The following is a 15,077-nucleotide window of genomic DNA, read 5'->3' as shown; positions in this document are numbered from 1 at the left end:
CAAAGCTCTTGCATGAGATAGAAAGTAAGGATAGGATCAGCTGTGCCTGTGACGCCTTAGTGCTCTGCTGGTACTGCCACGGGTGACTGGAGCTCTTGAAACTCTACCTTCGAGAAGGTGTCAACCAAATGAATCAGCTGGGAGAGTAGCTTACACAACCAAAACCCATCTTGAAGCTCAAGAAACTGTGTTTCACAATCGAGCCTTGCTAACCAGGTTGATACATCTTCTTAATTTGGCCTCACTAAATTGTAGGCACTCAAATTAGCCATGTATACTGTTCAACACAAATCAGACTTTTCCATCGGTAGGTTGTTTTCATGCTTGGAATCAGAAATCAAGTCTAAGAAACGGCTTGTCATTAACATTCAGCGGTTAATGATGGAAAACTGAGCAGATGTGAAGCTTTGGCCAGGCTTGGGGAGACATGCAGGCAGGATGTGTGGGGGAGAAAGGAAAGGAAAAGGAAACTATCCCTCCAATTTAGAGGAGAGAAAACTTGCTTTGTGCAAGTTTCTCTTCATTAATATTCAGTGAAGAAAGGATGACTAAGGCGGTATTGACTATAGCATTGCAAGAAATGGTTCATATCTTGAACGGAATTCTTTGAATACAAACAAGTGTATTTTTGGAGTCTTGGTCCATTTTCTTTCATTTCTACCACCTGATGGGATGGACTCTGCAGAAGATTTTTTCAGCATCAGAGTTAATTCTTCAACACTGTCCTTTCTTCCCCACACGCTCTGCCCCCATCTCTCCCTAAGCCTAGCCAAAGCTTCACATCTGTTCAGTATTCCAGCCACCAACATGACTGACAGGAACCTAATAAAACCCACCAAACTGGGCCAAGTTAGTTCTGACGATTAAAAGACCTGAGACTCCCACCTATATTCCTGTTGAGAGTGCAGCTTAGCATTTTATACTGGAATCTCTGAGGGGTTTTCTACATTTCTTTTTACAGGGTGACCATAAAGTGCAGTTACCATTACAATGTCTAATAATGTGGTGGTGGTGACGTCATGACCAGGGAACCTGCAAACTCGATTGAATACTCGTTTGAATGGAGACTGTTAGAATGTTTCCTTTGTGTTTGCATGGTATTGGTTTGGTCAGTTAAACCCTACAGGTAGTAGGAACTGTTAAAGGATGTTGTCTGAAAGAGGCCTGATTTACATGGAAATGTATCGTCTGTAAGAATGTGTATTATGTATGAATACTCAGGCAGCAGAGTTGCACCTTGGAGGGGACTTGTAACAACAAACAAGTGGGTCAGCTCACTTCTCCGCTCAAACCGTAATTATAGGCATTTTATGTATTACGACTCTGACTTAATTTAAGGTCGTCAAAATATATGCTTGTGTACATTAAATATTTTTAAATTATTTCGAGAAGTGCATATTTTAAATTTGTTAATATAAATGGAATACTGGTTTTGTCCTCCTGACTCGAGAAGCGACGACTCTAATCATTGAAGTATTGGATGTAAAATACCAAGCTCCGTGACAATAAGTTTTAAAGAATTTTTCTTTTTTAAATAATAGGGCAACTGAAAAATAAGACTTTTTGGTCACCCTGTATTTCCAGCTATGATATCTGGTAGATGGAGTGGGAAGTAGCGCATGCCATTGACATTAGTTTGTAATATTTCTCCTGATTGAATTAACTTACTGGTGGGCTGTATTATTCCATCTCTAGGTCTTGCTGCGCAGTGATGTCAACAGAAAGGAACATAAAGAGAGACATGATCAGAGAAGTCTGCTGTTTATCATCTGTGATAAATATAGTACAAAATTATGGTACAAAATTAGGTATTTCTCATAAAAGGACATCTCAAATCACTTAACAATGGGGGCTGTGGAGATTAAGTAAGGGAATGGGAGCAATGGTGGGAGAAATTGGTCTGGGAAGTGTAATAGAGGGTGTACTTGCTTCTCCTTGGAAGGAGGTGAGCGGGATCTCCTTGGAGCAGAACTGGCTCAAAGTGACATGTTTAGCAATGGAATGTTGAAATCGAGCCTTCCCTCTGTGGCGGTGTTGGTAGTCCAGTTACTGAGCCAGGTGTGTCCACAGTACTTCACCGCTGATGATAGTGCAGGTAAACTGGCTCATCGGCAGGATGTGTCCCTTCAGGGAGAGAGTGCGCAGTCCATTCCAACGAATATCTCTGAAATTTCTGTGTTTAGGTGCGATATATGGTTTCTCAGTTTGGTTTGGATAAGATCGCTATATTCATTTTCACTACAGAAAAATGAACTGTAGTTCATGCTTTTTGAACACATTACTGAGAACAGGAAGAAAACATAACTGGTTAGGAATGAATGTATTGGTGAGATGTTAAGACAAAAGATTTGATATTGGTTCTCTTGTGTGCGATTCCTTCAAGTTCTTGGGAGTGAGTTCTAACAGCAATTCTCAAGAATCGGATAGCCTTCAAATAGGCAATTGTCGTGAATAATGTGGATGCTCAGCTGTTGAAAAAGGTTGTCGCTTTGACAGAAGTAGTCTCTTAATTGGTTCTGGATCTCAGGAGTGTCAGTTTGATTTGGCACACCTGGATCCCATTTTGAGTCAGTTAATAAAGAGAGACCCACATTGTAGCTGTGGTTTGCTGTTCCTTTGTTTCTCTCACACATTGTAATCAAATGCATATAGGATTGTTTAGATACATGCTGCTGTAATTTGTGGCCGTCGTTATTAACAGTCAATATATATTATCCCATGCTGACCAATAGACACCAGTAATATAACTACTTAAGAAGTGTGAAATTCAGCGAATTTCTCTGGGGTGACTAGGACCCAATTTGCCAGGAAAAACAATTGTGGGATAAATTTCAGTGATTCAATCACGGAACTGCACAACTAATGTTGTTGTGGCCTCTCCAACTCTCCTTGTTCCTCAAACTCCATGGTCACTTCACTCCCACGACCCCAAAACCTCTCTATACCACTCTCCCCATCACCGCCCCCCCACTAGCAAACCTATCCGCATTTCCCTCCAAAATATCCGCTCCATCTCCAACAAAACCTTTACTATCGATGACCTCATCCTGGATGAGCACATTGATATTCTTGGGTTTACAGAAACCGGGCTCTCCCCCAGTGACCCTGTTCTCCTCGTTGAAACCTCCCCTCCTGGCTACACTTTTCACCCCTCATCCTCCACATCAACTCGCAGCCACAACCGCAGCCAACCCGTCAACCTCGTCATCACACATGACCTTGACATTTCCGACCTGTTTATCACAAAAAAGACAATCTCGGACCACTTCCTCATTTCCCTCTCCTTCCACGTGCCCCTGCCCTCTTCCAAGCCCTCCACCATTTTTTTCCGCCCCTGGAAAAAGCTTCCCCTTGAGTCCCTCACAGATGCCCTCTCTTCCTCGAACCTCCTCTCCCTCTGGCCCTCCACCTACAGCGATCCTGATACAGCCAACACATTGCTGAATGAACATCTCTCCACACCACAACCTTCAATCCCTGGCTCTCCTGAAATCCAGGGTTTTTTCCAAACCCACCTGCTCCCCCGGTACAACAGTCATCTCCGCTCATTCAAAACACAAACCCAGATGCTTGAGCCCAGATGGCAGAAATCTGGCCTCACAATTCACTTTGGCTCGAGCACTTCCACACCTAACGCCTTTCCCATTCACAAGCCAAAACTGACCTTTACTCCAAAGTCACCCTGGAAGCTCAAAACAACCCGAAGACGCTGTTTTCCACCGTCCATCACCTTCTCTGTGCACCCCCAAACCCTAACTCTATCCTCCCATCAAACGCCAAAGTGCAAAGAGGTCCTAGACTTCTGCGTTTCAAAAATTGAAAACGTTCGCATGGCTGCATCGTCCTAACCCCCATGTCCCTTCAATCCCACCCAGACCATCCACACCACCTTCTCCCTCCACCACGACTCCTGCTGCTCCCCCTTCCTTACACTCTTTGGACCCCATTTCTCCCTCCCTCTCAACCACAATCATTCACATGAAGTTCACCACCTGCTGCCTCAACCCCCTCCTCGCCCAACTCCTGGTCACTCAAATCCTCCTTCTCTAGCCCCTGCTGGCTAACACGGTCAACCAGTCTCTCTCCTCAGGCTCTGTTCCACTCCCCCTGAAAACTGCTTTCATCACCCCTCCTCAAAAAACCCATCCTCGATCCCTCTAATCTCTCACACCACCATCCCATTTCCAACCTGCCCTTCCTTACGCATTGTTACAGGTCAACTTCACTTACACCTCTCCCTCCACTCTCTCCTCAAGCCCTGCAGTCTGGTTTTCGCCCTGCCCACAGCACAGAGAGAGAGAGCTTGTCAAAGTCACAATTTCTCTCTATCTGTGATCAGGGCTCCCTCTGCTTCCTCGTCCTCCTGGATCTCTCTGCTGCGTTCGACACAGTCAACCACGTCATCCTCCTCCATCAGCTCCTCCTGTATCCTTAGTGGGACCACATGCGGATGGTTTGAGTCCTACTTAACCAACTGCCTCCATTTAGTCTCAGCAAAAGGCTTCTCCTCCATCCGCTGCCCGTTTACCTGCGGGGTACACCAGGGCTCCATACTTGGCCCTCTTCTTTTCCTCATCTCTAAGCTCTCTCTGGGCAATGTCATCCGCAGACACGGGGTAAACTTCTACATGTATGTGGATGACACAAAAAATCTACTTTGCCTCCTCCAGTACCAACTCCGGTCCGCCAATGTTCTATCAGCTTGTCTGGCAAGACATCAGGGCCTTGCAGCTGAATATGAACAAGTCATACTCCTTTGCTCCCGTCAACATCTTCACTCCTGCGGATCTGAACTCCTCAACCTCCTTAGGCTCTCCCTCAGACTCGCCAAACCAGTGCGCAACCGAGGCCTCCAGTTCGACCCCCAGCTGTCCTTCCTCCCCCATATCCAGTCCCTGACCAGGACCACCTTCTTCCACCTCCGCCACATTGCCCATCGCCGACTGTACCTTACTCCAAATGCAGCCAAAACCCTCATGTATGCGTTTCTGTCACCTCCCGCTTGGATTACTCCAACTCACTCCTCGCCCCAGCTCCACCATTGAAAAGATCCAGCTCATTCAAAAACTCTGCCGCCCACATACTGACCCGGACCAAGCTCCATACCCACATCTCACCAGTTTTGGCCAGGCTCCACTGGCTCCCCATCACTGAACGGATCGACTTCAAAATCCTTGCAATCGTGTTCAAATCTGTTCACTCTCTGGCACTGCTCTCTGACCTCCTCACTCCCCAATCCACCATCCGGTGTCTCCGCTTGCCTGGTACCGGTGTCCTGCGTGTCCCTTGCACCCTCCGCTCCACCATCAGAGGTCTCGCTTTCAGCCACTGCGCCCAAAAACTCTTGAACACTCTCTCTCAATCCCTCTGCCTTGCCCCCTCCCCTTTTTCAAGTCCCACTTAAAAACTTTCCTCTTCAACCGGGCTTACTGCCACCTCCCCCCTCTCCCCGGCTCGGAGTCATGCGCCGCCACTGTTAAGTGCTCTGAGATGCTACTCTGGAGTGCAAGTTGTTGTTGTTGTGGGTGCCAACTGTGACAGCAGATTATTCTGCATGTGGAAACCATTTATAGACACATAATTCTCAAGCTTTTTAAAGCTTCCATTTTAAGCAAAGTGGTACCTAATACAGAGATCGGGGAACGTCCTTTCTTTATGAGATAAAAAATAAATCTCATCTAATTCCCTTTACAAATGTGCCTTGAAGCCAACCTCAAAAGAGCACCAACAGCTCAGATTCAGAGGAAAGCCTGCCCAGATCAGTAGATAGTTTCAAAGGTCCCATTACTGAATAACTTTAGGGTGTTTTTAACCGGATTGCTAGAAAGTCCAGATCTCAACATTAGAACTGGGAAAATTGAGAAGCGACGTGATAGAGATATTTAAGATTCTGAAAAGCCATATCCTCCTGGAAGGGATGGAAAGCGGGGTCTCCTTGGAGCTGAACTGGCTCCAAGTTTCCTGAGCCAGACAGATCCGCCGTACTCTAGGGCACTGCTGATGACAGCATAGCAAGCCTGGCTCATAAGGAGGACTTGGAAGCACAGACCAGGCACCGGGGGGGGGGCAGGGAATCCTCCCCTTCAGCACCTGTTAACCCTGCAAGCCAAACCCCTAATTAGTAGGTAGTCCGAGCTGGAGAAGCCGCGGGAAAGCTTGCCAAACAGCGATATCAATGGCAAGCTATGTAGTTTTAGCTGGTTAGACTCCAGCAATACCCCAAGCTCTTGGGTCCCCAAGCCTTGGCTCCTGCCAACCTGCGCCTAATACATTTCAAAATTAGGTAAGCAGGATGTGTCCCTCCAGGGAGAGAGTGCGTATTCTATTCCAACAATCTATCTCTGGGATTTCCATGTGTAGGTGGGATGCGTGGAATTCTCAGTTTGTTTTGGATACTCTAAAGCATGATGATGGTTTTCCGCATGTGTCAGACACCCGGCTGATCAAAAAAAACAGAAAGGACACAGCAAGGTAAATGTAGATAAACAGTTTGCTTTAGATGGGACTCTGAGCAGAGGTATAGTCTTGAAGTTGTTAGCAGAGAATCAAGGGAGAGCCTTGAAGGAATTTCTTAACTCAGAGCCCTGTTAAGGATATGGAATGTATTACCATAAATAGCTGAATCAGTAAATGAATTCAAAAGAGAACTGGATAAACACCTCGGCAGTAAAATTGGAAGGAATATGGGAATAGCTGGAAAACAGTGCATCAAAAATTTCAAAAGGATAGGCACTCGTGTGGAGCGGAAGTACCAGCCAGTCAGGTCAGCAAGTAAACCAAGTGGCCGTCAGCAAGTAAACCAAGTGGCCTCTTTCCGTGCCAGATTCTTTTTGAAATTTTTGATGCATAGCTACATATTTGTACGAGTTTTCACTGGAACAATTACAAGGTTGAGTCTAATAATATTAATAATCCCATTTAATCTGGGAATGTCTCAAAACGATTCACAGAGAATTGTTGTGAATTGTTTCATAGATTCATGGAAAGTACAGCTCAGGCCACACCAAACTGGCTTTTCACCAACCTGACTAGCTGGTACTTCCGCTCCACACGAGTGCCTATCCTAGATCCTAACCATAATCCCATGTTCCGGGCCTTTCTCTATATCCCTCAACTTTTTTCTTTCTCAGCTGTGGGTCCAATCGTTTTTTGAATGTGCACATTTGATTTGATCTCATAAAGCATATGGGATATTAGGCTTTATAAATAGGGGCATAGAATATAAAATTCAGGAAGTTATGATGAACCTTTACAAAACACTGGTTAGGCCTCAGCCAGAGACTGTGTTCAGTTCTGGGCACCACACGTTAGGAAGGATGTCAAGGCATTGGAGAGGGTGCAAAGGAGATTTACCAGGATGCTACCAGGAATGAGGGACTTCAGTTATTAGGAGAGGCGAGAGAAGCGAGGATTATTCTCCTTGGAGCAGAGAAGGTTAAGAGGAGACTTAATAGAAGTTTTCAAAATGATGAGGGAATTCGATAGGATGAACAGGAAGAATCTGTTTCCACTGGCGGGTGGGTCAGTAACCCGAGGACACCGATTTAAGATAGTTGCCAAAAGAACCAGAGAGGCGGTGAGGAAAAATGTTTTCACACAGCGAGTTGTTCGAAACTGGATCTCATTGCCTGAAAGGGTGATGGTAGCCCATTCGATAACAACTTTCAAGACAAAGTGGATAGATATTTGAGGGGGTGTGAGACTAATTTGGACAGCTCTTTCAAAGAGCTGGAGGACACGATGGGCCGAATGGCCTCCTTTGTGCTGTTTAATTCTATGATTCTATGAAAGCTATACTTGATCTGGGAAAGGCAGAAGTGAAAATAAAGATTCATTCCTCTGAAGTAGTAATTTTATAAGAATACTTTATAAGCACGCACACCTCAATAGAGTAACACAACAATGTAGAAGTCTTAGTATCTAACCTGATTGTTACTGAAGTAACACTATTTATTACTACTTAGATTACAAAGAGACATCAGCTTCATGAAGCCACAGCCTACCTGCTGGAAAAGAAGGGAGATGTGCATGGAGCTTTTCAAGTCTTGCTGGAGGTATGAGCCTTAAATGTTGATATGTACATTGTAAAATGTTACAGAAAGAAACATGCCACTCGGCTCATCAAGTCTCTGCTTGTAGTTCCTAATTTATTGAATGGTAGTATGTTTAGCACATGCTTAATGGGGTTTCCACTCATGAGTGCGCATTGTCAAATTGCACTGAACCAAACAGCACACAGAACCGACTGCCGCCTCCCCTCCTCAAAATGTGGAGCTAATATTCAAAGCGGTTAGTGCACAAGGCAAGGACGATAATTCGAAATATTTAATCTTTGTTTACACTATTCTCCCTTCCAGAATCAAAATATAACAATAATAATAATAATCCTTGCATTTGATATCGCGCTTTTCATGTCGGGAGGACGTCCCAAAGCGCTTCACAGAACACACTGTAAAGTGAATTGACTGTATATTTGTGGGCGAACGCGGCAGCCAATTGCGCACAGCAATGTCCCACAAACAGTCGTAGATTGAAAATGACCAATTTATTATTGGTTGTTTGTACGTTTGTATGTTTGTTGTTAATGATTTATTTTATGATGAGGGTATCATACCTGTTTTTGCCTTTTCATAGTTCTGTAAGGAGGTGGCTTGTTAATTAAAATAAACTCAAATCATATTTTGATTTTATTAATATTGCAGCAGGGCTTTGAATGTTTTTGTGTCCACATTACCCAACTCCAGTGCTCAATGATGTGCAATGGGCGCCCACAAGGATCTGTCGCCTGAGACCAGCTCTTGGGTGACTTATCTATATAAATGCAGCCAGTGGACTTGTTAGCACTATTGTATATAAGTAATTGCTGGCTTTGCAGAACATGTCTCTATTGACTCTGATCTTGACAAATGCTTATTAACCCTCGTTAATAATGAGAGTAATAATCTTGCTTTTTATTTAGCACTTTATCATGTTGAAGTATTTTGACTTGTACATAGATATAAAATATACTGAGCACATTTTATTAATAATGGCTGTGTACAAGCACAGTAAAACCAGTTACCATGCCCCGGTTCCCCAGCATTGTTGGGCTGCACTGTAACAGCTTAAATAGAGCAAAAGAAGGTGCTCCAAAGGATTTTCTGGTAAAAAGTATAGGACAGTATTTAATAAGAAGAAGAATCCTTGCATTTGATATAGCTCCTTATCACGTCTTCGAGATGTCTCAAAGTGCTTTACAGAATATACTGTAAAGTGAATTGACTGTATACTTTGTGGGTGAAACATGGCAGCCAGTTGTGCCAGTTCCACAAACAGTCGTGGATTGGGTGACCAAATAATTTTTATTTATTTTGTAGGAATTATGACCCCTGGAAAAGCAATCCGCCAATTGACTAACAACCGGGTTCCTACTTACTGCTTGGAAAACTTTCGACCTACCGGGAATTGAACTCAGGTCCACTCGCTTGCGAGGCGAGTGTTCTATCCCCTAAGCTACAGGACTCCATTTGGTTAGGAAAAGATACCTGTCAGAGATTTGTTTGTGAGATTGTGCAGTGTGGCTTCGGCTCATGTGTATGGCATCAAAAATGCTCTAAATTAAGAGCAGGAAGCTCCACCCAGTTATTGATAGGTCAATGAGTGGGCAGATTTGTGTCAATTTTGTTCACTATAGAATAATGAGAAGTGGTGCATCTTGACATAAAGAACAGGGAGCGGAATTCTACCCTGTGTGATAGGATTATAATAATAATAATCCTTGCATTTGATATTGCATTTGTGGAGTCCTGTAGCTCAGTGGTTAGAGCACTTGCTTTGCAAGCAAGACACCTGGGTTCAATTCCAGGCAGGGCGAAACCTTGGGCAAGTTTCCTTACTCCACACAGAGCCTAATAATAATCCCTCCAAAAACCCAAAACAATAATAAATTGGTCATTTTCAATCTACGACTGTTTGTGGGACATTGCTGTGCGCAATTGGCTGCCGCGTTCGCCCACAAATATACAGTCAATTCACTTTACAGTATATTCTGTGAAGCGCTTTGGGACGTCCTCCCGACGTGAAAAGCGCTATATCAAATGCAAGGATTATTATTATTATTATTATTATTATTATTATTATTATTATATAGCGCCTTATCACGTCTTTGATACTTCTCAAAGCGCTTACTACTGCAAAGTGAACTGTGTATATTTTGTGGGCAAAATGTAGCAGCCAATTGCGCACAGCAGTGTTTCACAAACAGTCGTGGATTGAGTGACCATATTATTATTATTTTAAAGGATTTTTTCACTCGGGAAAGTGATCCACCAATCAACTAACAACTGGGTTCCTACTTACTGCTAGGTAAACAGAGGTGTGTGTAGTAAGGAAACTTGCCTAGGTTTCGCCTCGCCTGGGAATCAAACCCAGGTCCTCTTGCTTACGATGCGAGTGCTCTAACCACTAAACCACAAATGGTGTGTACCGTGTCACAGATTTGGAGTGCCTCATACGTTGTAAAGGTGCTATACAAATCTGACTTTGTTACATCTGAATTGGGATCTGGGTAGATCAAGGAGGAAAGGGATGTTCTCAGTGGAGCAAGAGAAGTGAGGGGTCTGGGGGTACAAGTACCCAGTTTCTTATATAGTGAGATTACCAGGAGAGAAGACATTAATAGGAAAACTAGGATTCACATACTGAGCCACAAAAGTAAGGAAGAAATGATGAATCTGTTTTAGACATTGGTTAGGCCTTAGTTGGACTGGTCTGTGCAGTTTTGTGGGCACATTATCAAGACTGTCAGAGAGGAAAGGATCTAGCTGTGAGAGAGGCTAGATAGGTAGGACTGTTAAAACAGAAGGTTGAGGGTGATATGACCGAGGTCTTTAAAGTAATAAAAAGGTTTGAGAGAATTAATCGTAAAAAATTCTTCCCATTAATCAGGAATTTGAGGACAAGAGGGTGTAATTTCAGGATTGTGACTGGTAGTAACAGGATAGAGTTGGAGGAACTTCTCCCAGAGACTTGTCAGGATGTGCAATGATCTGGTGGGGGGTGATGTAGGGGTATTCAAAAAAGAGCAAGCACATGCAGAGAGAGAGCATTAGAGGGAAATGGGAAAGATCAGGGAATGGAATTAGGATTTTGGTTCATTATCCTCCAAAAAATGGCTTCTTGGAGGAGGAAACCTGATAAAAAATGGTCTGAATGGCCTCCACACATCACATTTCTACGTCTCTATGGTGTTCAGCAATAAAGCAGGGTAAACGTTTTCATTTTTACTATCCATCCCCTCCCAGTTTGCAGGTATGGTTAAAACCCCATGTGTAACAGGGGAGTTTGGGTTAACCATGTGCAAACACATCAATATATGTATTAAATATTTATGTATGAAGAAGGATTAGATGCAATTCTGGATATTTGAATTTGCCAGGCTTCCAAAGATGGAACAGAGCTGGTGAAAGTGGCTCTTTACTGTCATTAGGAGAATGTGTATTTAAGTTGCCCAAACTGCACCACCTGCATTTTCATAACTCCAATTGCATCTAAAAAAAAATCAGAAACCTGGCTTCAAAATTAAGGATTTGTCCAGTTCTGGACACTCTTAAAAACGTGCCATAAATTGAATAAATCTAGATCTGGGTGGACGTTCTCCCCACCAGTTTCTTAAAGGGCTATAAATAAATTGCTCAATGAAAAGTTCTTTCTTAAAAAGAAGCCAAGATAATCCTAATTCCCGCAGTGTGGTGCTGCCGAATACAGGTAAATTCATGTATCGTCTCGTAAAAATATTATTGCCTAAGTCATACATGCACCCGAGTTCCATTCAATTTCCTAACAAAAACACTTAGATTTCTTTGCACTAGTTGTATTTTACAGGTCGGCTAAATGGCTAAGTCATAACGGTTTCTTGGTACCTAAATACTAGGGTAATTAGGGACGCTAGGGATGCTACTCCACATGAAAGGCCCTATATAAATGCGAGTTGTTGTTGTACTAATGCAAATCATCTATTAACTCATATCGCCACACTTTCTGACTGCACTGATGAAGTACCGCAGGTATTTAGTGCTGTGTTTGAAATAAGCGTGGTAAATAAGGTCTTGACTCGTCATCATATCACAAAAGACAAACTTAACTTTGAGTAAGTTGTATTAAGTCGGCCGATACGATTTATGCAAGTTTGCCTGTAACGTGTACTTCACATAAATCGTATTAAATGTGATGGCTCTTACTGATATGACTTGTGAGAGTTTACCGACCGGTATGAGCATTTGCCCACCAAACATACAATCGCTCCATGTTACAGTAAATCCTGTGAAGTGCTTTGAGACGGCCTCTTGACGTGAAAGGCGATGTATCACTTAAGATTATTATTATTAACACTCAGTGCCACAGAGCAGGAAACAACAACAACTTGCACTTATATAGTGCCTTCCACGTACGGTAGCGTCTCAGAGCGGAACCTTTTGCCTCCTGATAGCCACCAACAAAGCTCCCGGTGAGGTCTGGAAACACCAGGCTGCTCATGCACAGGGCTCAGGTCAGACAGTGGCACAATAAGAAACAAATACATAAATATTAAAGCTTGGGCAATCCCAAAAAGTCTTAATTCAATTAAAGTTTTTCTCTTGTGTTTTTCAGATTTTGAAGCGTAAGCTGTCTTTACTTACAGAGAATGAAGGTAAGAAACATAATAATAATAATAATCCTTGTATTTGATATAGCGCTTTTCACATCTTCTAGACGTCTCAAAGCGCTTCACAGAATATGCTATAAAGTGAATTGAACGTATATTTGTGGACGAAACGCAGCAGCCAATTGCACACAGCAGTGTCTCACATACAGTCGTGGATTGAAAATGACCAATTTATTATTGTTTTGTTTTGAAGGGATTATTATTAGGCGTGTGGAGTAAGGAAACTTGCCCAAGGTTTCGTCCTGCCTGGAATTGAACCCAGGTGTCTCGCTTGCAAGGCGAGCGCTCTAATCACTGAGCTACAGGACTCCACATATGATTTGGAGTGGTCGCGATTGGCCAATTGACATTGTTGTATTCTGAAGAGCTGTTTAAGTACCAGGTTATTGTTGTGGCTGTTCTTTTGCTGACTGAATCCACAGGCAATGGAGCCCTTGGTACCTGGTCCAAGTGACTTCTTCGTGTGTGAGCTTGTCAACATCAGGGGAATTTCACCTAAGCCCAATCTTGTCCTCACCAACTGTGCAAGGTTGGCATGGTTTACAACAGTGTGGTTCAACATACAATGCAAAATTACATTTGTATAGCGCCTTTCACGTCAGGAAGACGTCCCAATGCACTGAGGTGAATTGTGTGCGTATGTCATGTGGAACCAATGTAACAGCTCATTCATATGGTGTACATAACCACTGTTAGCTTTTGCAAGGTCTTAACGATTGAAAGTTGATCAGTTTGTTGCTGTCACCAGGAGAGCACAGTGAAGAGCTGGTACAAGCTACAGAAAGCACGTTGGAGGAAACCATTGGTTTGTGTCAACGAAATTCACACAGCCTGAATCAGCAGCAGCGAGAGGTTAGTGCTGAGAGCGCTGTATGTATATGCGGGCTCCGTTGCCAGTGGAAAAAGGGTGAGTTTCCTTCACAGATAGCAGTTTACCGCTGCACCCTTTATCCAGAAATAATCTTGGATATTAAGTTATATTTTGCCATAGTTTCCATCCTGAACTTATAATAATAATCTTTGCGTTTGATATAGTACTCTTAATGTCTTCTGGACATCTCAAAGCACTTCACAAAATATACTGTAAAGTGTATATTTGTGGGCGAAACGCAGCAGCTAATTTCACACAGCAATGTCCCACAAACAGTCCTGGATTGAGTGACCAAATTATTATTGTTTTTTTTCTTGAGGGATTATTATCCCCAGAAAAGCGATCCGCCAACCGACTAACAATCGGGTTCCTACTTACTGCTAGGTAAACAGAGGCGCGTGGAGTAAGGAAACTTGCCCAACATTTTGCCCTGCCGGGAATAGAACCCAGGTCTCTCACTTACAAGGCGAGTGCTCTCTCACTGAGCTGCTGGACCCCAACTTGCTGAATTAACGAGAATATAGTTCCACAGCACCATTCATCCTTTGCTATCTAACCCTAGTGGGCAGTTTACAATCTCAGTCTGTGAACAGAAATCCGTCGGGCACAGGAGCATCACAAAATGAGCCTTTTCCACTCATTTTGGATGTGTTATTTCATGCACTTTCCTGTTCTGTTCTATTTGAAATGAGCCTGAACTGTTTCTCCCTCTCCCCCAGACTTTGAGTCAGGTCAAAGGGACGGTCTGGGCCGTGTCACTACTAGGACGGAGAGGACTGCTCCTGATCACTTTGGGTCTCCAAGCCATGCTGAAAGTTGCTGAATCCCTGCACAATTAAAGTAGAGGGGAAGTTGAAATGTTATGGATCCTCGTGTTATATACACAAACAATGAGAGCTCAGCCTGTTCAATAGTGACACCAACTTTAATCTTAGGGTTTCCTGGGACCTTAGTGCTCCGTATTACCCAAAGAATAAACAAGCTGAGCCTGTTGGCGAGCATGTTATAAATTTCTGATGGTTAACAGATTTGCTCCACATCTGCTGCTACCAATTTTCAAATGAACGAGACTCATTAAAAACTGAATCCAATCTACTTTTAAATTAACATTCTTGGTTCTATCTATTTGAGTTTGTAAAAAATAATTTTGCTGATGAAAAAATTGTTTGTTCCTGGCAGTGATGGGGAGGTTGACTCCTATGTATTGCTGTTACTGATTGTGTCTTTTGATGTTAATCCAGCTCCCTCATAATGTCGGACTCAGCAACTCCTCCCAGTCAGAACCCTGCGTCACTGGCTATATCTCTACGGATGTTCCTCCAGGCTCAGTCTCTCCTCTCGCCAAGCGCTATGTGTCACTGACTATATCTCTGTAGTCCATATCAACCTGTCCGCTCTCCCTCCACTTAGCAGCCTGCTCCATATCCCCCGGCCAGCCCACCCATCATCAGCGGTTGGGCGTTCAGCCTCTTTCCCCCACTCTTTGGAACTCACATTCCCTTCACCTAACTCCCTGCCTTGTCT

At 43.5% G+C, this 15,077-nt stretch overlaps 1 protein-coding gene across 3 annotated transcripts in view; it reads left to right on the top strand.

Moving 5' to 3' along the window:
• Positions 1–15,077, top strand: part of vps8 (VPS8 subunit of CORVET complex) — a 327,260-nt gene that overhangs the window by 160,426 nt on the left and 151,757 nt on the right. For all 3 annotated transcript variants that reach the window (XM_007907675.1, XM_042336096.1, XM_042336095.1), the window contains 3 exons: positions 7,965–8,054; positions 12,628–12,667; positions 13,431–13,534. In XM_007907675.1, coding sequence (XP_007905866.1) covers positions 7,965–8,054; positions 12,628–12,667; positions 13,431–13,534 — 234 coding nt within the window. The remainder of the gene's footprint in view (positions 1–7,964; positions 8,055–12,627; positions 12,668–13,430; positions 13,535–15,077) is intronic.

The sequence above is a fragment of the Callorhinchus milii genome, unplaced genomic scaffold (genome assembly GCF_018977255.1).
Source record: "Callorhinchus milii isolate IMCB2004 unplaced genomic scaffold, IMCB_Cmil_1.0 Scaffold6, whole genome shotgun sequence".
In the NCBI taxonomy this organism is placed as follows: domain Eukaryota; kingdom Metazoa; phylum Chordata; class Chondrichthyes; order Chimaeriformes; family Callorhinchidae; genus Callorhinchus; species Callorhinchus milii.
The sequence above is the reverse complement of the archived record's forward strand: the minus strand, read 5'-3'. Positions and strand labels throughout refer to the sequence as shown.